The sequence below is a fragment of the Excalfactoria chinensis genome, chromosome 16 (assembly GCF_039878825.1).
Source record: "Excalfactoria chinensis isolate bCotChi1 chromosome 16, bCotChi1.hap2, whole genome shotgun sequence".
Lineage (NCBI taxonomy): Eukaryota > Metazoa > Chordata > Aves > Galliformes > Phasianidae > Excalfactoria > Excalfactoria chinensis.
Genome location: NC_092840.1, coordinates 5712410 through 5737251, shown reverse-complemented (window position 1 = coordinate 5737251; position 24842 = coordinate 5712410). Strand labels below are relative to the sequence as shown.

The 24842-nt window shown below is 44.3% G+C and overlaps 1 protein-coding gene across 1 annotated transcript; it reads left to right on the top strand.

The window, feature by feature from the left end:
* Positions 1 to 1926: 1926 nt before the first annotated feature.
* Positions 1927 to 23866, top strand: MYO1H (myosin IH). Its single transcript, XM_072351498.1, has 32 exons — positions 1927 to 1947; positions 9589 to 9747; positions 9973 to 10088; positions 10488 to 10686; positions 11140 to 11220; positions 11657 to 11836; positions 12168 to 12266; positions 12425 to 12538; positions 12774 to 12845; positions 13419 to 13538; positions 13902 to 13969; positions 14272 to 14377; positions 14767 to 14847; positions 15319 to 15410; positions 16812 to 16906; positions 17116 to 17162; positions 17635 to 17715; positions 18197 to 18302; positions 18456 to 18573; positions 18817 to 18930; positions 19375 to 19451; positions 19752 to 19820; positions 20282 to 20366; positions 20568 to 20727; positions 20853 to 20936; positions 21371 to 21464; positions 21923 to 21978; positions 22084 to 22219; positions 22372 to 22439; positions 22781 to 22878; positions 23511 to 23610; positions 23800 to 23866. Exons 1-32 carry the CDS (start codon positions 1933 to 1935, stop codon positions 23821 to 23823), a joined length of 3114 nt encoding a protein of 1037 aa, XP_072207599.1. The 5' UTR covers positions 1927 to 1932; the 3' UTR covers positions 23824 to 23866.
* Positions 23867 to 24842: the final 976 nt, after the last annotated feature.

Below are 24842 nucleotides of genomic sequence, written 5' to 3'. Positions count from 1 at the left end.
CCTGGAAGCTTTTCACTTTGCATGGGACTGTCAGTGTGTTTACTGTATAGCGCTTGATATTGTTAAATGAGAAACAGCTTTTAGTAGCTGGAGGCTTTTGCAGCTGATGTGGGAATTTTCCTTTCCACCATTGTACACTTTGCCAGATATTTGACATAAATTGCAGTTATCAGACAAAAAAACACACGCTCAAAAGAAAAATCATTTGCCCATGTCAGACAGCTCCGTGCCTCTTTGTTGGCCCTTCTGGTATTAAACCTGCTCGTTCTCTATTTATCCTCCCAAACACACAGTCAAGACCTGCATTTCTTGTTCCAAAACACCCGGAGCAGAATATCCTGCTCCTCTTTCCTGGTTTGTTCTTCTGTAGGTCAGCTCTAAAGACCTTGAAATCAGTGCGGTAATCCCAGTATACCCAAGAGTGGTTCCTTGGGTGATGCGCTCCGTGTGTCCCCATTGCATATCTCACCAACTTGTGAGCCCTGGTGCTGTGACACGGCTCCACTGTCCCCAAGCTCTGCTGCCATGTCACATGCAACTCGTTCCTGGAACAGCTCCTTAATGAGCAGCAAGCCACCAGAGACACAAAATCTTCCTATCTGATAAGCATTTATCTTTCAGTTTGCAGCATCATAGCTGCAAGGTGTGGAGGAATTTCTCCTGTTTAGAACCAAGCTTTTCTTATGTTCTCTGCTCCGAGCTCTTTGGGGACTCTGTTCCAGGCTGGGGGGAGGGGATGTGGCCACCTGCCGTGGAAATGGAGATTTTACAAACAGAATGAAAGGCGAGACAAAGGAGACATTATCTGCCATGCGAGCTGTTGGGGACTGAACAGCAACTTGCATATGGTTTGAGTTTGGCACAGCCTTTATTTTTATCCACAGACAGGACTCCCTATCTGGTTATTTACTGTATTAATGACAGGAGACAGAATTACAGCAAGTGGGCTGAGTGCATTCATTACTGTGATAATTGTTGCTCCATATGAAGCTGGGACAGCCAGGCACTGTACAGAGCCTTGAGTACGAGCAGCCGATGGCTGTGGGTAGAGCATGAGAGCAGATCTTATTTTCAAGACAGCCAGGAACATGAGCAATAATAGTAGGACCTTGTTCCAACAAAGGTGTATACCCAAGAATTTTGTACCATTTTCTAAGATGCAATATAATAACATAAAAAAGCATCTGCTGATATATTGGTCTCCTATTTGTTAACCTGCAATTAAATTACCATCTAACTTGTGAAAGCACTTAGTCAAGAAGAGTTTATTTTTTAAAATTCAAGTTTTAAACACAAAAATCTGCTTGTAGCAATCCAAGTTGTGGAGGTGCCCCATCCCTGCAGACACCCAGTCAGGGGTTACGGGGCTGTGAGCACTGATGGAGCTGTGGGTGTCCCTGAGCACTGCAGGCAGTGGGACCAGGTTTTTGGGGGTCTCTTCCAACTCCAACCATTCTATGATTCTTTTTTCTCTTATCCCTGTTTAGCACAAATAATTCCATGTACAGTATATTACTTTTTTGATATGTATGTATACTGTGCTTTCTTCTTAAATATTGCTAGTTTATTAAAACAAAACCTTTCTTTTTTTTTCCTTATGAGAGGGAAAAGGAATGGGTTTTTACACCAGCAGCACCACAGCAGTCAGGATCACATCTGAGATGTTAGTACTGTTGCTGCTTTAAAACTTTCCTCTCTGTGTAGTACACCTTAGTACTTAGTACACCTGTTTTAGCAGGTTTGTTGCAGTTGATTACATTTCCCTGTGTCAGCCTTTTAATCATAGGATCTACAGCTGAGTCGTTTCTCTCTCCATCCGCTACCGCTGTAGCAGTGTGTAATGCAGTTAGAGAGTAGTGCTCTGTTCTAGAAGGTGGAGGTTGATTTGTTCCTTTTCTGCTTGGCTTGCTTTAGGCCACATCTTATGGCAATATGGAAGAAGTGAGGGTAAGTTCAGAACTCTTTGTAAGCTTTTATACCAATGTGTGTTCCAGCTAAGTTGGGAGGGACTGCTCTGTCAGCAGGCTAGGTGCCTGGCTGGCACTGTATGGAGAATAATGATTTTTCTTCCTGCTTGAAGGAAGAGAGGGAGAATTACATCTGGGGTTATTTGGGGTGAGTGGTGTGGCTAAGGAGGAGGGAAGGGACTAACTGTCACCTACATGAAGAGGGAGAGCAGATGGTGTTCTTGTGTTCAGTCGAAAAGAGGGCCTGGAAAAGTGGTGGGGATGTCCTTCTGCTTTGCACCCAGCATGGAGCAAAAGTAACTTAGACCTCTATGTTCCTCTAGTTCTCCTTCTCTGTCCCCAACCTGGTGACAAGTGGTCAGCTGTGCTGTCACTCACTCTCACACATTCTCACAGCTGCTGTGATCAGACTGGTCCTATCAGCAAAACATCTTCGTGCTTGACTATTGCATTGAAATGCTTGTTAGCTAAGTGCTTTGTGTGTGTGGTGGTCCAGGAAAACTAAACCAACAAGGAAAGTTGGATGAAGATGTTTGCTAAATTGACTTGAGGGGGGCTTGCTGTTTATTCCCAATAATGTTCCCTTGCTGCACCGTGTTGCCTCTCTAAGCTCTGCTCAAGTAGTTAATTTACCAATAAACTCTCATCTAGAGAATGAGGCTGAGCTCACAGCCTTTTCAAATAAACCTTCTGAGCTCTCCCATCCTGCTTTTAAAACTGCAGCCTTGGCATCTGGTGCTTTTTCAAGCTTGACAAGCCAGGCCCAGGGTAAGCACATGCTATAAGTTAATGCAAGCGTGTGGGTGACTTTTGCAGTAATTCACATGGATTGCATCTTGCACTTCAGCCTGTGCAGGTGACCGGTTTGCAGCAGCTGACAGAGGAACCTCTTGATTTTTCTGGGTTCCATTGCAAAGGTAATGGCTTTTACTATGGGACTTAAGCATTGGCACAGGTTGCCCAGGGAGGTGGAGATGTCCTGACCTTGGAAGCATTCAAGGTCAGGCTGGCTGGAGCTCTGGTCACCCAATGGAGCTGTGGGTGTGCACTGCAGGGGAGTTGGACTAGATTACCTTTAATGGTCCCTTCCTACTCTGTTCAGGGCTCCAATGTGGAGATAATGGTTTTTACTCTGGGACCCTGTGCTGAAATCTTGGTTTGGGTTTATTGTGTTAGGTATTGCCCAGCTAGTTTGCTTTCTGCTTCTACACCTCTTGAGAGAGGCAGTCGTACAGGCCAACTTTGCATTGCTTTCTGATGTCCAGAGCATTCTCCCCTCAGGATTTGTGTTGGTGTATCAGGAATTTCTGCTGAATGCAGGCTGAGCTGATGAAGGGAATTGATCGTTCCTTGCACGTTTGTAGTGGTTTTGACAATTTAGAGGTTATGCACTGTAAGTCAGATACTCGTAATGTCTCTGGTGCCTGCTGACAGTGCTATAACCTGGGAGCCTGGAGGTGGGCTGGGAATTTTAGGAAGGATTGCTTTCACTAACCTGGCTCAGAAGGAGCAGCACTATTGGCCCTAACCCAAAATGCGAGCTGCTCATATTAACCCGACAGGCAATTGTTTTATTAAAGCTGACGTGCTGAATGGGACTCTTTTAAATGATATTCTTTACCTGTCTCATTGTGTTAAAGTGGGGAAAGGACGGGGAGGGGGGGGGGCCGAGAAGCACACAGCCCGAGGATGGAGAGCTGTGGCAGGTGGGACTGAGCACCAGGAGCAGCTCGGAGCGTTGAGCTGCCCGGCTTAGCCCATGTAGACCGCATAACAAGAAAGAGTTGCTAAGAACAAATCTCTATTGTTCGCTGTCATCTTTAAATGAGTGTCAAAGTAGGCAGGGGGGCTTTGACCGTTAACCGCACAATTTAGCCTGCCTGTTGTGTCCAGCAGCCCCCACCTCCTTGGAGTTTCTCAGATTAGAAAAGAAGGCCTCAGTCCCTTATAAATGGGCCAACTCTTCTCCTTTGTGTGCAGACTGCCCAGTGTGAAATCTGCAGTGACGTTAAATGTTTTCTAATGAATAATTACTGAAAGGAAATGGAGGAATATATGTGTAATGGATTGTAGCGCATTAAAATGTTTTATTTTGCGCACAAAAATGTTGTCCTTCACAAGCACCACGATTGTTTCAGAGAGCCTTTTGTGGGGGCTTGATTCTCAATGGATTATCTGTGAGCTCTTACATTTCGAATAGAAATCAAAAGGGTCCTTTGGCAAACTAATGTTTTTCAAAATGGCAGCCATGAAGCCCATTTAGTATTTAAAGTTTGGGTTTTAAAGAAATGTTTGAACTCTAGAGATTTTCTCACTTTTTTTCTTTCTTTTGATTTATGAAAGTGAAGTAGTTCACCTCGACCTCTCTTCTATTGAGAAAGACAGACAGTCACCCTTTAACAAGTCTATAGTGGGCTATTCCCTGGATACAGACAAGAGGCCTTAAGAATTGTTGGCGTTTCCCTAGGCTGTTGATTAACCTTAAAACCCTCTTATTCTGTATTCTTTTGACAAAAAATTAGGTTACAATGTGTAAATTTTTCCACAGTATAATTGTATTTATGAATTCTGCTGCCTTGGGACATCCCAAGCTACTGTATGTGCTTCTCAAGTGCTGCCTTACAGACCCAAGACATGGCTCTTTGGCATCGCTGCCGTGTTCCCAAGTACGGTTGGTGTGCAGTGCTCTGCTTTCTGTAAAACCACGGTAGAGGTTTGCGGGGACATAAAGGCTGGTCTAACTGAATTATCTGTAGCAAAGCTTTGAAATATTTTTGATGCTGTAATCGTATAGATGTAGCGTGGTTTCTTGGGGCAGATCTGATCCGCTTCCGTTGGTTTTATGCACACTTTAAGTGTATTTGAAAATTGCTCTGAACAGATTAATTCTTATGAGCTATGCCAGAGTGTCTACAGCAGGAGGGATTATTTCCCTGGGCTTGCCATTATTCTGGTGCAGTAATGTATTGCCCCAAGTATTATAGCCAAGCATGTAGCAGAACCATCTCCATGATGACTGCAGACTCCAAGTGCCCCTTTGGGAGGGCAGGAAGGGATCCAGGCTCCTCTCAGAGCAGCTTCATGCAGCCTTTCCACCAGCACTATGGCATGCTGAGAGCCTGGCCTTGGAGTTGCTGCTGGGTTTGAGGGAGGACATAGTACCCCTGGTGCCCATCTTTGCTCTCCTGCTGACCTGGCCATGTGGGAAACAGCCTTTGGCTTCCAGCTGTGCTGTCTTTGCCTCAGGACATCTTTCTTACCCCTTTCTATATGGTCAAGTTCTGTCACTGCCCTTTTGGACAGTCTCTTTGGATAACCTTTAGTGGAGCAGAGCCCAGGGAGTTTCCTTGGTGTAACCCTTGCAGTGCCTCCATCCCATTTTGACGAGCCTTAATGAGCAAATTCCTGTTGAGCACGAGGGGTGCAGGACCGGGTCAAGGAGCGCTGCCCGTTGCAGTCAATGACTATTTCCAAAACAGAGCTTTGACGTTCCTAAAGGAATCTGTTAGTGGTGTTGCTCCAAGCTCATCTGTCTTGAGCAGGCCTGAGGCTCTCACTTCTATTTTACATCAGATGGCTCCAGAGATGCCTGCTTACTGTGCTGCATTCCTGTGACATGAACTTCATTCGCTTGGATCTCAAGAGGGTAACAATAGAAGAACAATTTGGGTATCACAATGGATTCCTTTGGATGCCAGCTGGAGACAGAGCTGAACAAATAGACTGGGCTGTGCTTTAGGGTTGCTGTGTCCAGAGTTAAATAAGGCTCTGGCTGTCAGTGGGGGTGGGAAGCCTTATTGCAGAGATCGTAACGCAAGTGTGCTCTTGTCAGTAAGAATTATCTGACCCTGTTAGCAAAAACTGATTGATTTTGTTGGGAAACAGATGTTAAACAGGTGGTTTTCCATTTCTCTATTAGAAATACAAATTATTGGGTGTTAACATTTTAAGTCTTGTAGCGTTCCTCTTATAATATAGCTGAGGACAAATTGAAAATGTTTTTGCTCTACTCAGCTCCCCAGATCTTACTGTCACCTTTTTTCCTCAATGACTCTGAGCCACAAGGTAAGATATTTAACTCCTTGATGTTGCTGTAAGACCAAACACAGCTATTTTGTGGTCCATAGGTCAACTTTTGGCTTGCTCTGAGCTCCTTCTGAAGGACATCTCTGTTACTCGAAGAGGTTGGGCTTGGGCGTGAAGCCTTTAAATAGAAAGCTCCTAATGGGTTTGAGAGCATCACCTAGAGAGTGTGGTTGAGCAGAAGTGAGGGGGCACTTACTGTTTCTCGTGGGTCACTGGCTGCCCAAGCAGACGGCTTTCATTCTGTTGGCTGCTTATGCAGGGAAGTAACCATAGGAAATTTGTCTGTTATTATTGACTTGTATGGGGGGGAAGGGGGGAGATGGTCTGGCATTGTCTGGGAGCCAGCATTGACCGTAGCCCAGGCTGGAGCCATTTTGGGGTAGTGGGGCAAGAGAAACCTGCCTATTGAAGGGGAAAACCTTTGGAAGTTTTGGCTGCAAATTAAAATGGGTTTCGCAGTGACCTCTAGTGGGGAGCGAAGCTAAGAGCTGCTGGAAGGGATGAGCCCGTTCAGGAGCGATGGTTTGTACATGGATTTGCTCGAATTATGGATCAGGATGGTTAGAGTCTATTTCTCCGCCTTCAAACTCCAACTTCAACCTTTGGATGATATTTTGCAGTGCCTTTTTAATGAGTCCGTAAGCATAAACCTCATCAAAGATCGACTGTTGACTGCGTGTTAGATAATTCATTAAACAGCACGGATGTTACGATCCCTGCCTGAGGAGGAAGGCACACAAACAGGACACACGATACGTGGTGTCAGCAGGCCTTCCCTCCAGCCCTGTTAACTCTTCATGGAAGAAGCACGTTTTGGAGAAGGAGTTGGCAGGAGATGGCACATCTGCTTGGGTGACAGAGGTAAAGCACGGAGGAAAAAGGCTTCTGAATGCATAGGGTGGTGCTAAAGGAATCCAACATCTCATTGGGTTGGGATGGTTTGGGGGAGAGCAGAAGAGCCCCAAGGAGATTTCTGCTGTTGCAGAGGAGGTGGGTTCTTATGAGCGGATCCAATAGATCTGGAGTTTGGTGGCATGTGTGACACTTTGGTAAGGGTCTGGGTGCTCACCTCTTCGAGTGGGCATGAGGTTATCTGAAAGATGCTCTGGTGTCCATCTAAGGCTCCCACCTCTGTGTATGCATGGGGGATGTGTGGATGGTTTGTTTCCTCAGTGCTTCCAAAATAGCAGTGGCATTGTAACTGTTCCTCATTGTAACTCCTTCCCCATCTCTTCAGCTCTATTGCGTTAAATCAAAGAAACAGCAACATTAACTTAGGAGCCTGTTCAAAATGAGTTCTGAGCCTTTAGCAAAGATCTTCCAAAGTTTGCTTGATTTTAATTTAATTTTTAATAATTGTTGCTTTCCAGGACTTGTTTCTGTGTTACAAGCCTTTCCTAACACACTGCTGTGTTGCTCACGACCTTGTTTTAGCCTGTGCTCAAGCCACAAGTCCCATGAAATTGTTCTGATCCAGTTTAGCTCCTTGTGGTTTTTAGTGTCGATAGACAAATCTCTTTGGGAAAAATGAAGCCCTTGCTGTCGCCAGGGATAGGTTTTCTGGTAGAGCTTGTGTCTCAGTAGGCAAGAAAGAAATCTCCTGGTGCTTATAGTTAAGTGATGAGGAAAGGAAAACAATCCTTTTTAAAAAGAGCAGTCGGCAGCACCATGCTGGGGTAATGTGTACTGCTGATGAGTCCTGAGGGGTATCCGTTACTGAGGATGACACCAGGTAAGGACAAATCTCCCAGGAATGGGGCTGGGGTGGGAGGTGGTAAGCCGTGCTGTGATCATAAAATTGATAGACCTCAGTGATAGCAAAATGCTCAAAATCTGAGCACAAAGCAGCCCAGAAAAGAGCATGGGATTTTTTGTCTGCCAGAGAACAGAGGGTCACTTAGCAATTAACATACGAGTGAAAGAATTAGGTTAAGGAAACCTGATCAGCTAGATGGCCGCTGTGGTTTCAGCCTTCCTCTTTCAGGTCTCCAGGCTTGGAAAGGAGGTAAAATTCTCTTGCTCACATTGTCCTGTGTGCAGGCTCAGAACAAACCCACCTGAAATACCAGCAAGCATTGTTTATGGGATGTCTCTCTGCCAAAGTGATTAACTCTGACCTTGTCAGGCAGCTTTGTGCTATGGCTAAATCAGAGTGGAAAAATGAGTATCAGCTGTTCAAGGCAAAAATAAAGGAAAGCAAGGCAATAATTCCTCGTATGAAGTTAGTACAGTATGACTTTTCATAAGCTGGGTTAGGATTTAAATAGCATGTTGTCAGAACATCTTTCTCTGTAGTATTTTGGTAATGTTGCTGCTGAGCATAAATTTGCAAAGCTCTGACCATTCCTTCAACAGTATATAGACGAGTGCTTAAAAATTCTGCACTAAAAAATGGGACTGATTAAAATCTCTGTTTAACAGCTCTCTGATTTTAGTCAACATATTATGAGCTTGGGGCTTTAGCTCTTTATTTTTGTGAAATCCTGCATCTAAACCTGACAGCCTTCAGTGTCCAGTGTGTTGCCATCTTCCAGCAAAGCTACGCAGGCACACAAAAGCCAACCTCCAAAGCCAGAGCTTGCCAAAACTTAGCAGAAACCTTTTACACCGTGCCTTCTCTTTTAATGCATGTTCAAACCCTTACATACTCACCTCTTGAGCGGTGGAGCAGCAAGATGTAAAAACTCCAGTGTCACAAGGGCAGTATGGGAATAGCAAATGTGCTGGGCTTGTGTGCAGGAGCCCAGGAGTGCTAAAAGGTGAGTTGCTAAAAACTTTAATTTCTATCGTAAGGAAAGTATTTCAGCAGGAATTATTCTATGAAATGTGTAATCCCTAGGTCTCTGTGTTTAATAACACCCTATGGAATGTATATTACTATAGAATAAAGAATATCTTGCTTGCTAACATGAAATTATCAGCTTGTTTTAATTAAGAAACAGTAAGCATGTGGTTAATTTGTATAGCCCTTGCAACAAGAGCTTGATCCTCGGCAGTATTTTCAATATAAAGTCAAATTTAATTGTAAGCAATTGAAAGTGGAGTGTGCAAAGGAATTACATTGTGTCAGTGCATCCTTTCTGCCTATTTCAGCATTTGGAGAGTTGGGGAGGGTAGTGAAGGTTTAGTGGGTTTTATTCCAAATCTCTGCTTAATCAGCTTTATCAGATCGATGGACGGGCTTTTCACGTTGCAGATTTCTTGCTGGTGTGTGGAGACATCTGCTGCCCGTATTTGAGAGCTACTTTTGTGGAAGGCATTGGTAGTAACTTAGTGGTCTTGCTCAGGGTAGTATCGTGGGACTGAGATTGGTAGTTAGAGATCGAGTCAGATGCACTCATTCAGGGGATTCTCAGTTCTGGTGGGTGTATCTGTGGGAAGTTCTTATCTGTGTGCTCATTGACATGAAACTGCTGACTTTGGGGAAGATGTTAACAACACATTGATATTACCTGTACTGGATTGATCTGGCCCTGAGGTATGGGGAGGTACTGGCTCTCTCCTAAACCTATACCATATGACCCTTGTCTTATAGAAGGAAGAGGTGGAAGATAACACTGACATCATCATGGAGGGGGCTCTGATAGCCCGGGACAGAGTTGGGGTGCAGGACTTTGTGCTTCTGGACTCCCACACCAGTGAGGCTGCTTTCCTGAACAACCTCCGCAAGCGATACCAAGAAAACCTCATCTATGTAAGTGCCTGTATCAATGTGAGTGCTTCTGAGAGTGCTCTTTCAACTTTGGTTTCATTGAGCACTGAGACAATAAGCCTTGATAGATGTAGCTTTTGTTTGTTCTTCTTGCAAGTTCTGTGCCATCTTTTCCCAAAATGCTGACATAGATACAACTCCTCCTCAGGAAGCTGTATCTCTAGTGATGGTACTGATTTCCCACCTCTATGTGTTTTCTCCTTGCAGACATACATTGGCACTCTTCTTGTATCTGTCAACCCTTACAAAGAACTGGATATCTACACAGTGACCCAGATGCAGCTTTACCGAGGGGTGAACTTCTTTGAACTGCCACCACATCTGTAAGTAGAATCCTTAAGACTTCAGCTGATATGAATATATTGGATATTGTCCATGGTGCTGTGTATGAGCTACAAGGATGTGTATCCAGAGTCGTTAAGTCTGGTTAACATTAATATTCCCATCTTTCTGTAGGTAAGGTTGTATTTGTCTTCTATCTGGCCGTGAAAATGAAAGGGGAGTAGAAGGGCTGAAAAACAGTGGTGGGGGGACTATAGAGGAAGAAACTCTGAGACAGACAACTTTGCCTGTCTCTCAGAGGCTGAGAGATTCTGGGTAGCAGACTGGTGTTTTGAGCTCTGCTTTCCCAACATGTCCAGTGCTTGTGATGTTATTTGGGGAGTACACCCTATTTCTAATGGATGCTTCCCCTCTGAATCCTTCTTGTGACCCTTGTTCAGATATGCCATAGCTGACAATGCCTACCGGGTGATGTGCAGTGAGTACAACAACCATTTCATCCTCATCTCTGGGGAGAGTGGAGCTGGAAAGACAGAGGCTTCCAAGAAGATCTTGCAGTACTATGCAGTCACTTGTCCGACTACGGAGCAGCTGCAGGTTGTCCGTGATCGTCTGCTGCTGTCAAACCCTGTTCTGGAGGTAAAAACTGGATGAATGCCATGAAGAAGAGCTTCTGATGGCCTCCTTTCATGAGACATTCCTGTCTGTACACTTGCACCCAGAAATGGACTCTCGTTATGTGTGCAAACCGTAAAACATAAATAGTGCAAATTAGGCCTCTTGGTAGCCCAGCCACTTAACATTTCTAAACATTAAAAACAAGTTTAATATCACTTATATAGGAAAACAACTGATACTGGGAGTATGAGGAAACTACAACATACAACAGTTCATCGTGCTGCTTACAGTCTTGCTAGAAAGAGGCATAACTTATTTAGCTGAGATCCATATTAAAGCTATGGAATATATTAGTTTGTATTTCTTTAATCCCTCTAAATTTTGTAGCAGGACTTGACTGCAGCAAACCTTTGTCCTGTTGCATCAGGTTCTCTATAAGTGACTTGGTTTATCGATTTATCTATTTATCCATAGGCTTTTGGAAATGCAAAAACTCTGCGAAATGACAACTCAAGTAGATTTGGGAAATATATGGACATCCAATTTGACTTTAAGGTGAGAACAAACTTAATGAACCGCTGTTCAAACAAGCTCTATCGGTGAGCCTCTTGGACACATACCAGGCAGCACAGGATTTATTTGCTCTTACTAGTGCTGCAGATTTCTGCCCTTATTTTTAGAGGTCTTGCATTTTGTGAGTGAGGTGACTAGTTATATATCCTGAAAGCTTCCTACATTACTTGCAACACTGCCAGTACTTGGTAGAATTTTGATATATGCAGTTGTAAAGGGTGAGTTGCACTTGAGGACAGAAAACTCTTCAGGTATATCTTGAATTGCTCTTGGATACTATCCCTGAAATAGAAGAAGACAGCAGGTAAGAAGCAGTAGTAACCTACATCTCCTGATGCTTCTTCTTGCTCCTATATTGGATGAACAGCCATCTTGATGTCACCTTTCTGGTGTCGGTCTAACTGCTTCATTTTGCTAGGGAGCTCCAGTGGGAGGGCACATCCTCAGTTACCTGATTGAGAAATCCCGTGTTGTCCATCAAAACCACGGAGAGAGGAACTTCCACATCTTCTACCAGTTACTCGAGGGTGGAGAGAAGGATCTGCTCAGCTGGCTTGGGCTGGAGCGCAACCCTCAGAAGTATGCTTATCTTGTTCAGGTCAGTGAGAATTTGGCCATCTCTCTATTTTATGCCTGGAATTGTAACGATCTTTTATTACCATAAAAACAGAAGATGGCTGCAAGCCTGTGCTATTCACAGCACTCTGCCATTTGGTGGTAATTGCTATCCAAGTGCTGTGTTTCAAATAATTGCTGCTGCAAGAGCTGATCAAATGAGTTGGTTTCAGGTTTAGGAGTTCAGTAACCTTCCTAGACAGCTGCAGACTGAATCTGTACAAGCTGAGGAAACGAAGCATTATGGCCAGGCTGTGTTTGTAGTTGATAAAATCACTTCACAAATGAAATTTAGTAATTCTTCTTTCTTCTAGGGTCGATGTGCCAAAGTGTTCTCTATTAATGACAAGAATGACTGGAAAATAGTTCGCAAAGCTTTTTCTATCATCGACTTCACTGAAAAGGATTTAGAGGTATGGAAGTCGAAAGTCAATCCAAGTGATGGAAAGAGTATTGTTTGGGAGATGTGTCTAAGGATTCAGATGTATTTATGAGCATGTGCAGAGAGAACTGGCGCTGCGCCATGGAGATGTAGGAACTTGTTTTCTAACAGCATATCTCTCATTATTAGCATCTCTTTGGAATAGTTGCTAGTGTCCTGCACCTTGGGAACATTCAGTTTGAAGAAGATAGCAATGGACATGCCATCATTCGCAACGGCACTCAGATCAAGTGGATTTCAAAGGTATCTCCCACCTCCTAGACAGTATCAACAAAATAAATAGTATGAAGGAAGTCTTAACTTTGCTGCTTCTTTCTTTCTTTGTGTCTGTTCACCAAAGTGGAATGATAGCAAGAGCTGGGTGTTTGTATAGCTATAAGCAGTCTCAAACTGTAGGAGATGTTCTCTACAGATCACACAGTATTGTTTAAGCAGTCTCCTGCTGCCCATACTGAGAGCATTATTTGTTTCTCTCCAGCTCCTGGGTGTTCACTTGTCCATTCTGCAGGAAGCCCTCACCCATCGGAAGATTGAAGCCCGCTCTGAAGAGGTACTGAGCAGCTGGAACCAGTGCAGGGACAGGCGAGGAGCTGTGCTCCCAGGCGTGTTTCAACTGGAGCAGATTAATTTGGCTGTCCTTCTCTTCATCCATATTACCTTGCTGTTCTAGCCTGAGACTTTAATAGGGTGACTATTTTAGTTTTGAATATTTTGGCTGAACGTGTAACTATTAGAAAGCCAGTAACAGGGACAGCCATGTGTTTGAGCCAAACAATTTGTTTGTTTAGTTCCTGGAGTGCTTCTTGGGAAACCAGATGGCATAAGTAGAGAAAAGCACTGTATAAACTGTTCTTTGAGCAGTTTGTAATAAGTTTAATAAAATAAAACTAACGGAAGTGAGGAAAGGCACTTTTGGTTCTCCTATGTTTAGTACTTTCCAGAATGTAGTTATAGCAATCCTGCTGACATGTGGAGATGTACCCATCTGAAATAATAACAATGGTGAACAAAACTGTAGGGAGGATTGCTGGTTCCTCTGTGTCAGAAGTATGAACTAGTTTTGAGGAAGCTTGCTGTGATGAGATTATTTTTTTTATTGCATCTGATATACCTTTATTTTTAGGTCTTAAGCCCATTGAATGTTGATCTGGCATTCTATGCTCGGGATGCTGTAGCAAAGGCAATTTATGGACGGACTTTCACTTGGCTGGTCAACAAAATTAATGGCTCTTTAGCCAACAAGGTTGGTTCTGTGTCTGGTGTCTTCCTAGAGCCTTGGAACTCCTCCTGTAAGGCCCAACAGCACATGTGAGCAAGTACCATGCACACTCAGTAATGTAGGGTCATACCACAGCTCTGAGTTGAAAAACTTTAAAGCTAGGTAAGAAGTGTGTGGAAGGTGTTCTGTTAAATATTTCTTGAACTGAGTTGCCTGCTTCAGTGTGTCCATTCATGGTGGTGAATTGGGCTTTTCCAACTTTAATGATGCTGTGATTCCCTCCTTTGGTATCTCATAGTAGAAGTTTAAAATGTAGGTGAAGAAAGCAACACAAAACTGGGAAGAAGCTTTAGCTGTAGCAATGGTTACAAGTTGTGTCTTTAACAGGATTCAACTCGCAAGACTGTCATTGGCCTGCTGGATATCTATGGCTTTGAAGTGCTGGACACAAACAGGTAACAACTGTAACAACTGAGAGTGGGGGGCAATCTGTCCTTATGGCAGTGGGGGTGTTTGCTGAATGTTACAGTACTTCTTAAACACAGTCTTGTCCCAGCAAAACAAGAAAGGTGGCTGCAAATGCACTGGGTTAGCTCAGTAAGTAAGTAAAAATCTTGTTGCTTTTTAATAAAAATTCTGAGGTTTGATCTGTGGAGAACTGGGCATTTTGGTTGGAAAAACAGAAGGTGGTGGTGGGAGAAATAGAACTATGTCCCTGAAATGATTATAAAATATTTCTCATTTAACAACTCTGAAGCTTTGAGCAGTTCTGCATCAATTACTGCAATGAGAAACTCCAGCAACTGTTGATTGAGATGACTTTAAAGGCAGAGCAGGAGGAGTACGAAATGGAAGGAATAGAGGTAATTCATTATTCTCCACCCTTTTGTTTCTTTTGAACAGCTGCTGCATGGATTGCTTTTGATCATTAATGAAGAAGGCATCTTGCTTGTCTTAATAACAATGTTTCCTTGTGCCCATGTGGAAAGTTATGCTTTGAGTATACGTATGTTGCCATCTTAAGTAATTCCCATCTAAGCTTATTCTGCTTCAGTATATCTTGCATTCTTTCTATCAGGGGATCATTCCCAAATCTGTAGAGTTCATTTTTGCATTGCTCCTGTGAGATGTGTAAGATGGCCAAGGATCTCATTCTGTAACCCCTTTGAAGTTTAACTTGGCCTAGATTTGATTCACATCTCTGGAAGGGGAAGAGCATTCCCCACTTTCTTCTTTCTCCTCTTATTTCCAGTGGGAACCAATTCCGTATTTTAACAACAAGATCATCTGTGACTTGGTTGAGCAGAAGCATAAAGGAATAATTTCCATTCTGGTTTGTACTACTTAAATTATCATGCTTGCCTGTGCTCTGTTGTAGTGGTTCATAATCAGTTCTAATTATGTGGTGGTTCTGTGTTATTCAGGATCTAAACAAATAGACCTTGTAAACAAAGGCTGATTCATCCAGATAAAAAATTCCTATCTTATAAGTCTGTCTGGATTTGGGGTGTAGTTATGTCATCCTTTTGTTTAAATGGTCTATAAACACTAAAGGATGAGGCAGGGCATTGCCAAATCTGGAAGAAAATGGCAGATCTGATTTATCTTCATTTATTTTGTTAGTTTGACTGAAATTAGATGAATAGAACTCTACATTTAACCAGGCAACTGCTTGTATGGGGCAGACCTCATGTTAAGTTGTAACCAAGCTCTTTAGTTTTGCTGAACAATGTGGTCCTAAATGTTACTGAGGTGGGAATGGTCTGTTCAAGAGCCTCCTCCTATCTGGTGCCTGCTGTTTCAGGATGAAGAGTGCCTGCGACCTGGTGAAGCAACTGACTTGAGCTTCTTGGAAAAGCTGGAAGAGAAAGTAGGAGACCATGCCCACTTCGTGACGTATGCATTTATGCTTTGTATCCTACTGCAAAGGAAGCTTTCCCATCTCTCACCCATAACAGAGCAGAAGTTGGACTCAATAATTCTTATGGGACTCTCCCAACTCAGGGTGTTCTGTTGTTCTATGAGTACTGGGGGAGGAAAAAAGTTCTGCTCTGTACCAGAGGAAATCAAGCAGCCTGTCTGTTGTCTACCACTGTAGTGCTCTAATAGTGTCTGGAGGTACTAAGGAGGTTGTACTGGGAAGTCTTTCTTCATTCTGCACTTGCATGTATTGTGCAAAAAAAAAAGAGAAAAAGAAAGAAAAGGGGCTGACCTTGAGAATATTGGATTGCTTTGTCCTCTGATGACCAGGACAAGCTGTAGGTGTTGTAAAGAGAAGCATAAGACCCCAGAGTTGTATGGTGGATCTAGATGTTTCTTCCAAGAGTCCATTTGGATATATGTGTGAGCTATAGATCTGAAGTGGAAAGAAAGACACCTTTGTTTGAATCCCCTAAATGATCAGTCCTTCAGTTAGGTTAAGTTATTTGCAGATCCTGTTTTGCTGGCTAATGCATTGATGGGAGGCTGTTCTGGCAGTTCCCAGCAGAGCCCTACTGAAAGGCTTCTGCTCGTCATCAGTTCAGAGCCATGCTGCTGAACTGTCACTTTCAATGTTTCTGATCATCATAGCTAAGTGGAAAATCTGTAGCCAACTTCCTTCTCACTGCAATGTGCCTTAAAAACTGCTCGACGTGATTAGAAGTGTTAAATAGAAACATTAGCACTACTTGGCAGTGCTCTTGGAACAAAACTTTTGATGTTCTAATGTGCTATTGTGACACAGCTCTGTGCTGTTAGGACTGCTTGCAAAGCTGAGATCTATACTGTCAAGTTGCTCTTTTTTCCCCCCCCCCAGTCCTTACTTTCTAATATTTCCTGCTGTTCTTTAAGATTTTGATTCCTCCTTATTTCTGTTCTTGTCCCTAGGATACAGTATAACAAACGATGCTTCTCTGGTTTTGTTCTGATGTTGAGGAAAGTGATGACCTTAGCATGTAGGCCATGAGAATGTATTTAATTGAATGGAATAGGGAGAAGCACCTTCCAGCAGGGTGATAGCTGCCAAATGGCAATGGATGCTTTGCAGCTGTTTTGGGGAGTTTGTGGCCAATGACTCCCGTTCTCCAGCACTAAATTTGCTGTTAGCTGTTCAGAATGGAGTGGCAGTTCTTTTGATTATGGGCCATAACTGTATAATCAGAACCACACTGATAGGAACTGACACTCAGTAGACTTCCAGCTGTCACACAGCTGCTTTTTGCACAGGTGACTTTCTATACAGGCTGAAGAAATCTGCTGTTTTTTTCTCTTGGTGTTTTTTGCTTTGTTTTGTCTTTGGTTTTTTCCTCCCTGTAGTCGCAAGCTTGCAGATCAGAAGACAAGGAAATCCATTGACTGGGTGGATTTCCGCCTCCTTCACTACGCAGGGGAAGTCACATACTGTGCAGTTGGTGAGTGTGACCGAGGAGCTGTTCTAGGTGTTACTTGCACACTTATGCCAGTGTGGTAGATGGATTGAGGGCACTGAATCCACACGAGGGTGCTGTCCACACGGTGTGCTGGGCTCTTGGGGTGGCACCCAGCTGCTTCCCAGCAAAGCCAAGTGCTTGCCCTCTTGTGCTAGAGCCTCCTAATGGAACAAAACCTTTTTTCTCTTCAGGATTTCTGGAGAAGAACAATGATCTCTTGTACAGAAACCTGAAAGAGGTAGGAGCAATAAGAGAGGAGGCTGTTCCTTTTGCTAAAAGAGATGTTTTGCAGAAGCTGTAATTAATCTCAGTAGCAATCAGGAAGGCATGTTTCTCCTTAGCATTTGACATTCCCCTGAAACCTGTCTAGATAAAAGAGTACTGTTCTCTGCTGCAGCTGAGATCAGTAGAAAGCTTTTTATTGGACAAATACAGAAGCTTCATGCTGGAGGCACGAGTGGCCTGGTGACCTGAACCTGGGAAATTAGGCTGCTTCCAGCCTTAAACTTTGTACATCAGTCTTCATTGCAGAGCTGGCTGTCCTTCTTGCAGATCCCTGATTTCTGGCTCTAGTGCTGTGCATTGTGAAGGGGGTCTCTTCTAGGTTTGGCTTCTAGCACTGGAGGCTGTTGCTTGAATCACTGTGCTGTGTGTCCTCACAGCACCCTGGGGAGGCATGTATGCTAAATATGACACTGATTGTGTTTCAGGTGCTGTGCAACTCTAAAAATGGGATCGTTAGAGACTGCTTTTTACTGTCAGAACTGGACAGCAGGAGGAGGCCAGAGACTGTGAGTTCAATGTTCAGTCTAAACTGTGAACACTGGCTTAGCTTCCCTACTTCCCTTCATTTAACTGCTGTCCCTGTCTTTGCTCCTGAATTCAGTGCATTTGTTTTATTTTTGAGGGTTTTTCTTTTTAGCTTTCTTGTGGGTGGACAAAGATGTTGCTGAGACAGCAGCAAGCAATGTGGCGTAACTTGAGGTTGTTATTAATGCATCATCATTCTAAAATGAGCTCTGAGCACAGCATCCAGCAGCCTCCGGTTTCTGAAGGGCTACCTTGCATGTCCAGATGTATGGCAGAGACTCAAATTCTCCACCTAAGCACTCTGTCCAGTTAGCTTGTGATTAACAGTGTTTCTAAATTGTACTTATGTGTATGTCAGCCTTTCTCTTGGCTTTAAAGAGGAATGCAGTGAATGGGTTGACTTCAGTGCCTGCTGTGCTTGAGTTCTGAAGCTGAGAAGTCTTTCTCTCAATGTCATCTTAGGTTGCAACCCAGTTCAAAAACAGCCTAATGAGTCTAATAGAAATCCTGATGTCCAAGGAGCCTTCATATGTCCGATGCATTAAACCAAATGACAACAAGGAGCCTGGTAAGGTATTAGGCTGAGTGCACTGTTGAAGTAATGGAATGCAGAGGTGCAGGGTAATTGTGGATTCGATTTCTTCCATATCTCTCCCAATAGATAGATAGGTGAGTGAGCTTTCGCATACCATATTTATCAGTGAATGCATTTTTATTGCAGGAAAGTTTGATGATTGCCTGATCCGGCATCAGGTGAAATACCTGGGGCTGATGGAGCACCTGCGTGTGAGACGGGCTGGCTTTGCATATAGGCGGAAGTATGAGCACTTCTTGCAAAGGTGAGCAGAGCTGTTTTCCTGTACAGCCAGAATCTGCCTTCCCACAGGGCTGCAGAGCAAGGTTTATTTAAATGTCTGGTTCCAGTTATAAAGTGCAGAAGCACTGGGCATTTCCTCTACACCAAACATAACGTTCATAGGTGGTTTTGATCTGCTTTGAATGAAGAATAGGAACTGAGAGCTGCTCAGGGAGAAATGCCTCATCATCAGTTCACTTATGGCGATGTCCTGATGATCTTTCAGATATAAATCCCTGTGTCCTGCTACCTGGCCACACTGGCATGGGCCTGCAGCTGAAGGTGTGGAGAGGCTTATCAAGCACATAGGTTATAAGCCTGAGGAATACAAACTGGGAAGGTAAACTTCTTTCTCTAGTCCTTATCTCTGTTGGTTGGCTGCACAGTGCTTGCCATTCTGATTATTCTGTCTGTGACCATGAGCCCAGAGAGCTGCAAGATGTGGCAGTGGGACACAGGTCCCTTAACTTGGTTTTTTGACTGGCCATGTGAATTGGGCAGAGCTACCTGGGTCTGCAGACCTGAAGACTTCAGGTTAATGACCTTATAACAGGGCAAAGTAAACTCACCCCAAAGGTACAGGGCAGGGAGTCCCAGAGGTGTGCATTTCCACTTGCTTTTCACACTTGTATTTCCATGGGGCTGGAGTCTAGCCTAGTTTCTTCCACTTCTGGGTTAGGAGCAGTGGGTTCCTTTTGTGTTTCTTTGGCTCAGCACTAGACCTGCTAGTCCAAGGCAATGCAGGCTCACTGTGAATAACCTGTTTCTGGTCTCTTTTTTTCAGAACCAAAATATTCATTCGTTTCCCAAAGACTCTGTTTGCTACTGAAGATGCATTTGAAATAAGAAAGCACCTCTTAGGTACGGTTCCAGCTCCCTTTATCATATGGACAGAAAAGCAGAGGCTGAGTGGGCAGTGTTTGTAGGCTCCAGATGCACAGTGATGAGAGCTGAGACTCATGATCCTGAGTGTTACCTGATTGTAGCTGCTTGAATCTCCATGTTGAAGGACATTCTATGCAGGCTACCTTTGTTTCTGCTTTGTCAATCCTTTGTAGCTAGTTGTGCAGGAATTCCTGTGTCTGTTCACTGAGATTGGGAGCTGTGCCTTTAGTCTCAGGGATCCTGTTAGGTACAAGCATGTCTCTGCTTCTTTGCCAGTTTCAAGACTACAAGCCAAATATAAAGGACGCCTTGGGAAGAGAGACTACCAGAAGAAGAGAAAAGCAGGTGTGGGCTCTGGAATCAAGGGTTCTCTTCTCAGGGCAGTTTCCTGGTAGGAGCTGCATCCTTGAGAAGTCAGGAATCTGTTTTCTTTTGGGTGGAATTTTTTGCTTCCCTGGGGTGTTCTGTGGGTGTTGGGTTCACTAATAGCCTCTGGTTGCTCCAGAAGAGGTTCAGGTTGGATATTAAGAACGATTCCTTCTATTAAAGAGCAGTCAGGCACTGGCACTGGCTGCCCAGGTACATGGTGGGGTCATTATTCCCAGAGGTGTTCAGGAACTGAGGTATATGGTTATTGGGCATGGGGTGTAGTTGGGCTTGGGGATCTTGGAGGTCTCCTCCAACCTTAATATTCTGTGGTTCTATAAAGATCAGCTGAGGGGAAGAGCCAGGTATAATTCCTGCCCCATGAATTTGGAGGACAGCATGGACACAGGATCTCTGGTACTAATGCACAACTCTTGCAGCTATCAAGCTGGAGGCTTGTTGGCGAGGAGTGCTGGCACGGAAGGAGGCCAAGAAGAGGACATGGGCTGTTCAGATCATCAGGAAGTAACTATTCCCATGGGGAGGGCTGCAGGTGGTGGGTCACAGCATGACTGTGGCTCCTGGGCAGAGAAACCAAAGCACCTTCATGCGCCTTGCTAAACTGTCCCTATCTATTAGCCTGTTATGTATCTCTTGTGATGACTACCTTGCATTTCCATTGATTTGAGTGTAACGTGGAAGTCCTGATTTGGATATTTTCTGTAGATTCATAAAGGGTTTCATCAATCGGAAGAAACCTCTGTGCCCAGAGAACATTGAATTCGTGAGGCTTGTGCAGTACAAATACCTGATGAAGCTCAGAGACCATATCCCCAAGAACGTCTTAGACAAGAGCTGGCTCCAACCTCCTTCCATCCTGGAAGAGGTAAGGTTTGCTGCAGGCCCCTTGGTGTGCACTGACCTTGCTCAGGTTGTGAAGCTGCTCCGACAACACATTTCCTTGTGTTTTTATTTTTTATTTATTTATTTATTTTCTTTTTGGTAATGTAGATATCTGAGATGCTACAGAAAATCTGTATCAGGAACCTAGTACGGAAATACTGCCGAGGTGTCACTCCTGAGAGGAAAGTGCAGGTAACTAATGCATGGGATGCAAATATGCAAGTGAAAAGGTGCTGTGTGCATGTGATGTGTGTAAATTGCCCCCTGTGCAAGCTGTTCCTTCTGACAGGCACCACTCCTGCTGAGCAAATGCTTCTTAGAGTCTGGGATTGTAACATACAGGGCACTTCTACTGATGCATACATCTTAATCTTGTGATGTTAAATCTGCATGTAATCGAAGTGGAACAGATGCATAACAAGAAGGTCTTTAAGGCTGTTTAGTCCTTATTGTGTCTTTACTTAGTACAAAACAGGAACAAACTAAGGATTCTGGAAGAGATGCAGTTTTCATTTGGCCCATGTTGCACGAGTAAAAGGACAATGCTATCCGTAGCTTACACTACGCTGTAACTCTTGTTGCTCATGGAGAAACTGAGAGGTAAAGGGTGTTCCTTCCCTTGACAGTTACAGCAAAAAGCTGTCACAAGTGCCATTTTCAGAGGAAAAAAGGAGGGCTACCAGCAGAGCATAAACCTGCCCTTTGCTGACACGCGGCTGAGTGAGTACACGTGCTGGGACCCCACCAACCCAATTCCTTTGTCTTGTTGTGTTTGGTGGCTGCTGGCAATCAGTGCCTTGCATCAGGTACTTGAAATGCCTTTTAAGCCATAAACCCAAGCAAAAAAGGCTGGGACTGATGGGGACATGTGTGTGTGTACAGTGCGGAATGGAGAAGAATTGGGTGCTGCGGTGTGGGGATCCAGACCCAAGGTTTGGAGCTGCTGGGGGAGGAGATGTGAACCTGGGGGATCTGCTCAGTTAGTGCAAAACATGCTGAGGGCAAAACATCACTGAAATAGACTTTGGAATGGTTTTAAAACAAGCAGTTTAAAAGAGTGATCCAATGGGACAAGGATTAATGGGTCTGGGCAATGAATGCAGCTGTTTAGTGTTCCCACTGATGGGAGCAGCAGTCTGTCAGCTACACTCACTTTGCCTTTCTGGTTTGATCCACAGAAGAGACTGATATAAACCCCAAAGTGCTGCAGCTCATCCAGGGCGAGAAGGTGAAGGTAAGGAATGAAAGGTGGAACTCAGCAGCTGTGTCCACATCCCAGGCCCTGCAGCCCCATGCAATGCCACAGAGGGAGGTGCTGATTCCAGTTCCTTATTCACAGTATGCAACCCCTGTGGTCAAATATGACAGGAATGGCTTCAAAGCACGGGATCGCCTGCTGGTTCTGACCCAGTCCTCAGCGTATGTGGTGGAAATGGCCAAGATCAAGCAGAAAATAGACTACGCCACTTTAAAAGGTAACAATGCAAACCCAAATGGGGCTGCTTCTGTTGTTTGGTCTGTCCAGGGCTCTTGAACAAGGATGCTTGAAGCAATGCTCTCTCTGAGAATGCTTTTTGCTGCAGAATGGCCAGAACAGCTGTGTGTCAATGTGCTGTTTCTTCTGCAGGTATTTCTACCAGTAACCTGGGTGATGGGATCGTGGTCATTCATGTTCCTGAGGACAACAAACAGAAGGTAGAAAGATGAAATATCACTGATAACATGTGGTTAGAAATGATGTCTTGTGGCTGATGCTTCTAATATTTCCTTTAAAATACTCAGATATATGATTATCAGGATTTATTAATTCATGGTCATCTCTACTTTTGAATTCTTGTTACTTTACCATGAAAGCATTCTTTTCTCTTTTCAGAGCCAAAGTTGCTACAGATCCTAAATAGGCTCTGGACTTGTAGGTGGCCACTGATCTGCAGCCAGGGCTGTGCAGAAAGGCGTTCCTCTGAACACACAACTGCTGGCTGGGTTATGTGTGGGTATGTTACCCACTGACCTTGTGCCCCTCTTTTTGCTTCCAGGGAGATGTGATTCTTCAGTGTGAGCATATCTTTGAGACGGTCACTAAGCTCTGCATGCTGGCCAACAAGCAGAACCTCGTTAAAGTTGTGAAGGGAAGGTAAGGAAGGAAGGCAGTCAGCATGAACTGCTATGTCTGTTTTCTACTGCTGTGACCTGGGCCTGAGGTCGTGGGCTCAGTATCCTCCTGGCAGATCCCATTAGTGCTGGCTCTGGCTGAGGGCAGCCTGCAGAGCTGAGCTGGGGGGTCACTTTGGGATAAATGCCTCTCCCTGAACTCAGAAGGCCTCCAATTGTGATGGCTGAGTGCAGGAGCCTCCTTGGTCACACCAGCTAACAGCAGGTGGATGCAGTCCATCTCTCAAATCTATATAGAAATTGGAACTGGCGTATGAAAGCTGCACTTCTGTTCCAGCTTTTCTCTCTGGCCTTTGCGTTTCAATTGTAATTGGATTCTTTGTGTTCAATGGTCTTCTCCAGGTCAGATCTGCTTATCTTCTAATGCTTAATTGCTCCAGGAAAATTCAGGTGCCCAGACCAGGCAGGCATGCTCCATTCATCAAACCCTCTTGGCCTGTATGGTATAATGCAATTGTTTAGGAAATTTACCTAAGCTGAAGGGTTCTGATCTTCTAATCTAACGAGATTTGTTAAGGGAACAGAAATAAAGTGGGCTTAGAGTAAAGCCTATTGCAAGGAAAGCATCACAGAAGTAATTGTCTGTATTTGCAGCCTTCGGTTTCGCATTGGCTCTGGGAAGGAAGGGACAATGGTGTTCACTGTTGGGCCGGAGCCCCATGTCTTTAAAGCCAAAGATGGACAGCTTACAGTGGTAAGGCCTCATCAGGGCACTGGGAGTTTGGTTTTGGCTTTTCCCTCTGATGCTCAGCCCTTATGGGAAATGCAGTTAAGTCCTAGAAAGCACCCTTGGAAGGGAGTCGTCTTTGTGAAACAGTTGTTAAATAGGAATCTCAAGGACACAGTCTGTATTTAACTTATTGACTCCTTTCTCCCATTCTAGGTGTCAAACCAGGCAAAGTCTTGATGAGAAGCAGTTCTGGTTTCTGGTCACCAAGAATGGAAAGGAGCCTGCAGGCTGAGACCAGCACCTGCAGCACCCCTGCGATCTTTGATGCCATAGGGTTGCTGTGACTTGAGAGTTTGCTTGCATCTTTTAGGCACTTTTTTTATAGCTTAAAACTATTGAGTTGTATCTAAATAAATTCATCACCTTGCTGTAACGTTCCAGGACTTATAGATCCTTATTACATGCTATCTCAGGGCAATGTTTAGATAGTTGCATGAGTAGAATGTCAATCCGTGCACCTGATAACCTGTAGCAGAGCTCTGAAGGAAGGATTCAAAAGGAAAAGATGTCTCCAGGCTGTGCTTTGAGTCACTGTACTAACCAGGACAACTACGTGAAATGCAGGTGAATGGAGTTCAGTCTCTTCAGTGGCGTGCAGAGGTATGTTTAAATGTAGCTATGAGGTTGGCATAGGTATTCCTGAGTTGGTGCTTCACTGGAAATCCCAGTAAGCTGCCTCCTTGTCTACAGGCATGGGGGTAGGAAGACATCCTAAAGTAGTGCTGTCCTTACTTCTCCCTGCAAAGCAGCTATGCAGTGCAGTGAGGCTCCAGAAGTGATGAATGGGACAGGTGACCACACTTCTGTTTTTAAGAGGGGACATGCTGATTTGATATCATTTGGTTCAGAGGAAACCTTCAGCAGCAGGAAACTGAAGCTCTGTCTCCATTCAAGCTGTTGAGATTCTGCTCACTCCTTAAGAGTGCAGTTTCCTCAAGCAAGCTGCATATTTTGGCAGCTATGATGGGGTAGAATACAGGAATTCCCTTTGCTGTATCTGCTGCCTCGTGTCGAGGCCAACCTGTGTAGCTCCTGCTTGGCTGAAGCTACAGCCTGAATTCTGGAGTTCTGAGAGCCAGATCACTGGTGCCTTGGCTGTGAGTGGTACCAGGAGGTAAAGATAACAGCTAGAGAAGGACGTGTGGTATTTCTTACTGGAAGTTTTTTCTAGCTCCAGGGACCACGAGGACAGCAGC

Bases quoted from the DNA above. Each gene is read 5' to 3' on its own strand.
- MYO1H (XM_072351498.1), top strand. The intron at 16,907-17,115 runs GTGAGTGTGACC...TTTTCTCTTCAG, and splicing joins AGTCACATACTGTGCAGTTG to GATTTCTGGAGAAGAACAAT. The intron at 18,574-18,816 runs GTGAGCAGAGCT...ATGATCTTTCAG, and splicing joins TATGAGCACTTCTTGCAAAG to ATATAAATCCCTGTGTCCTG.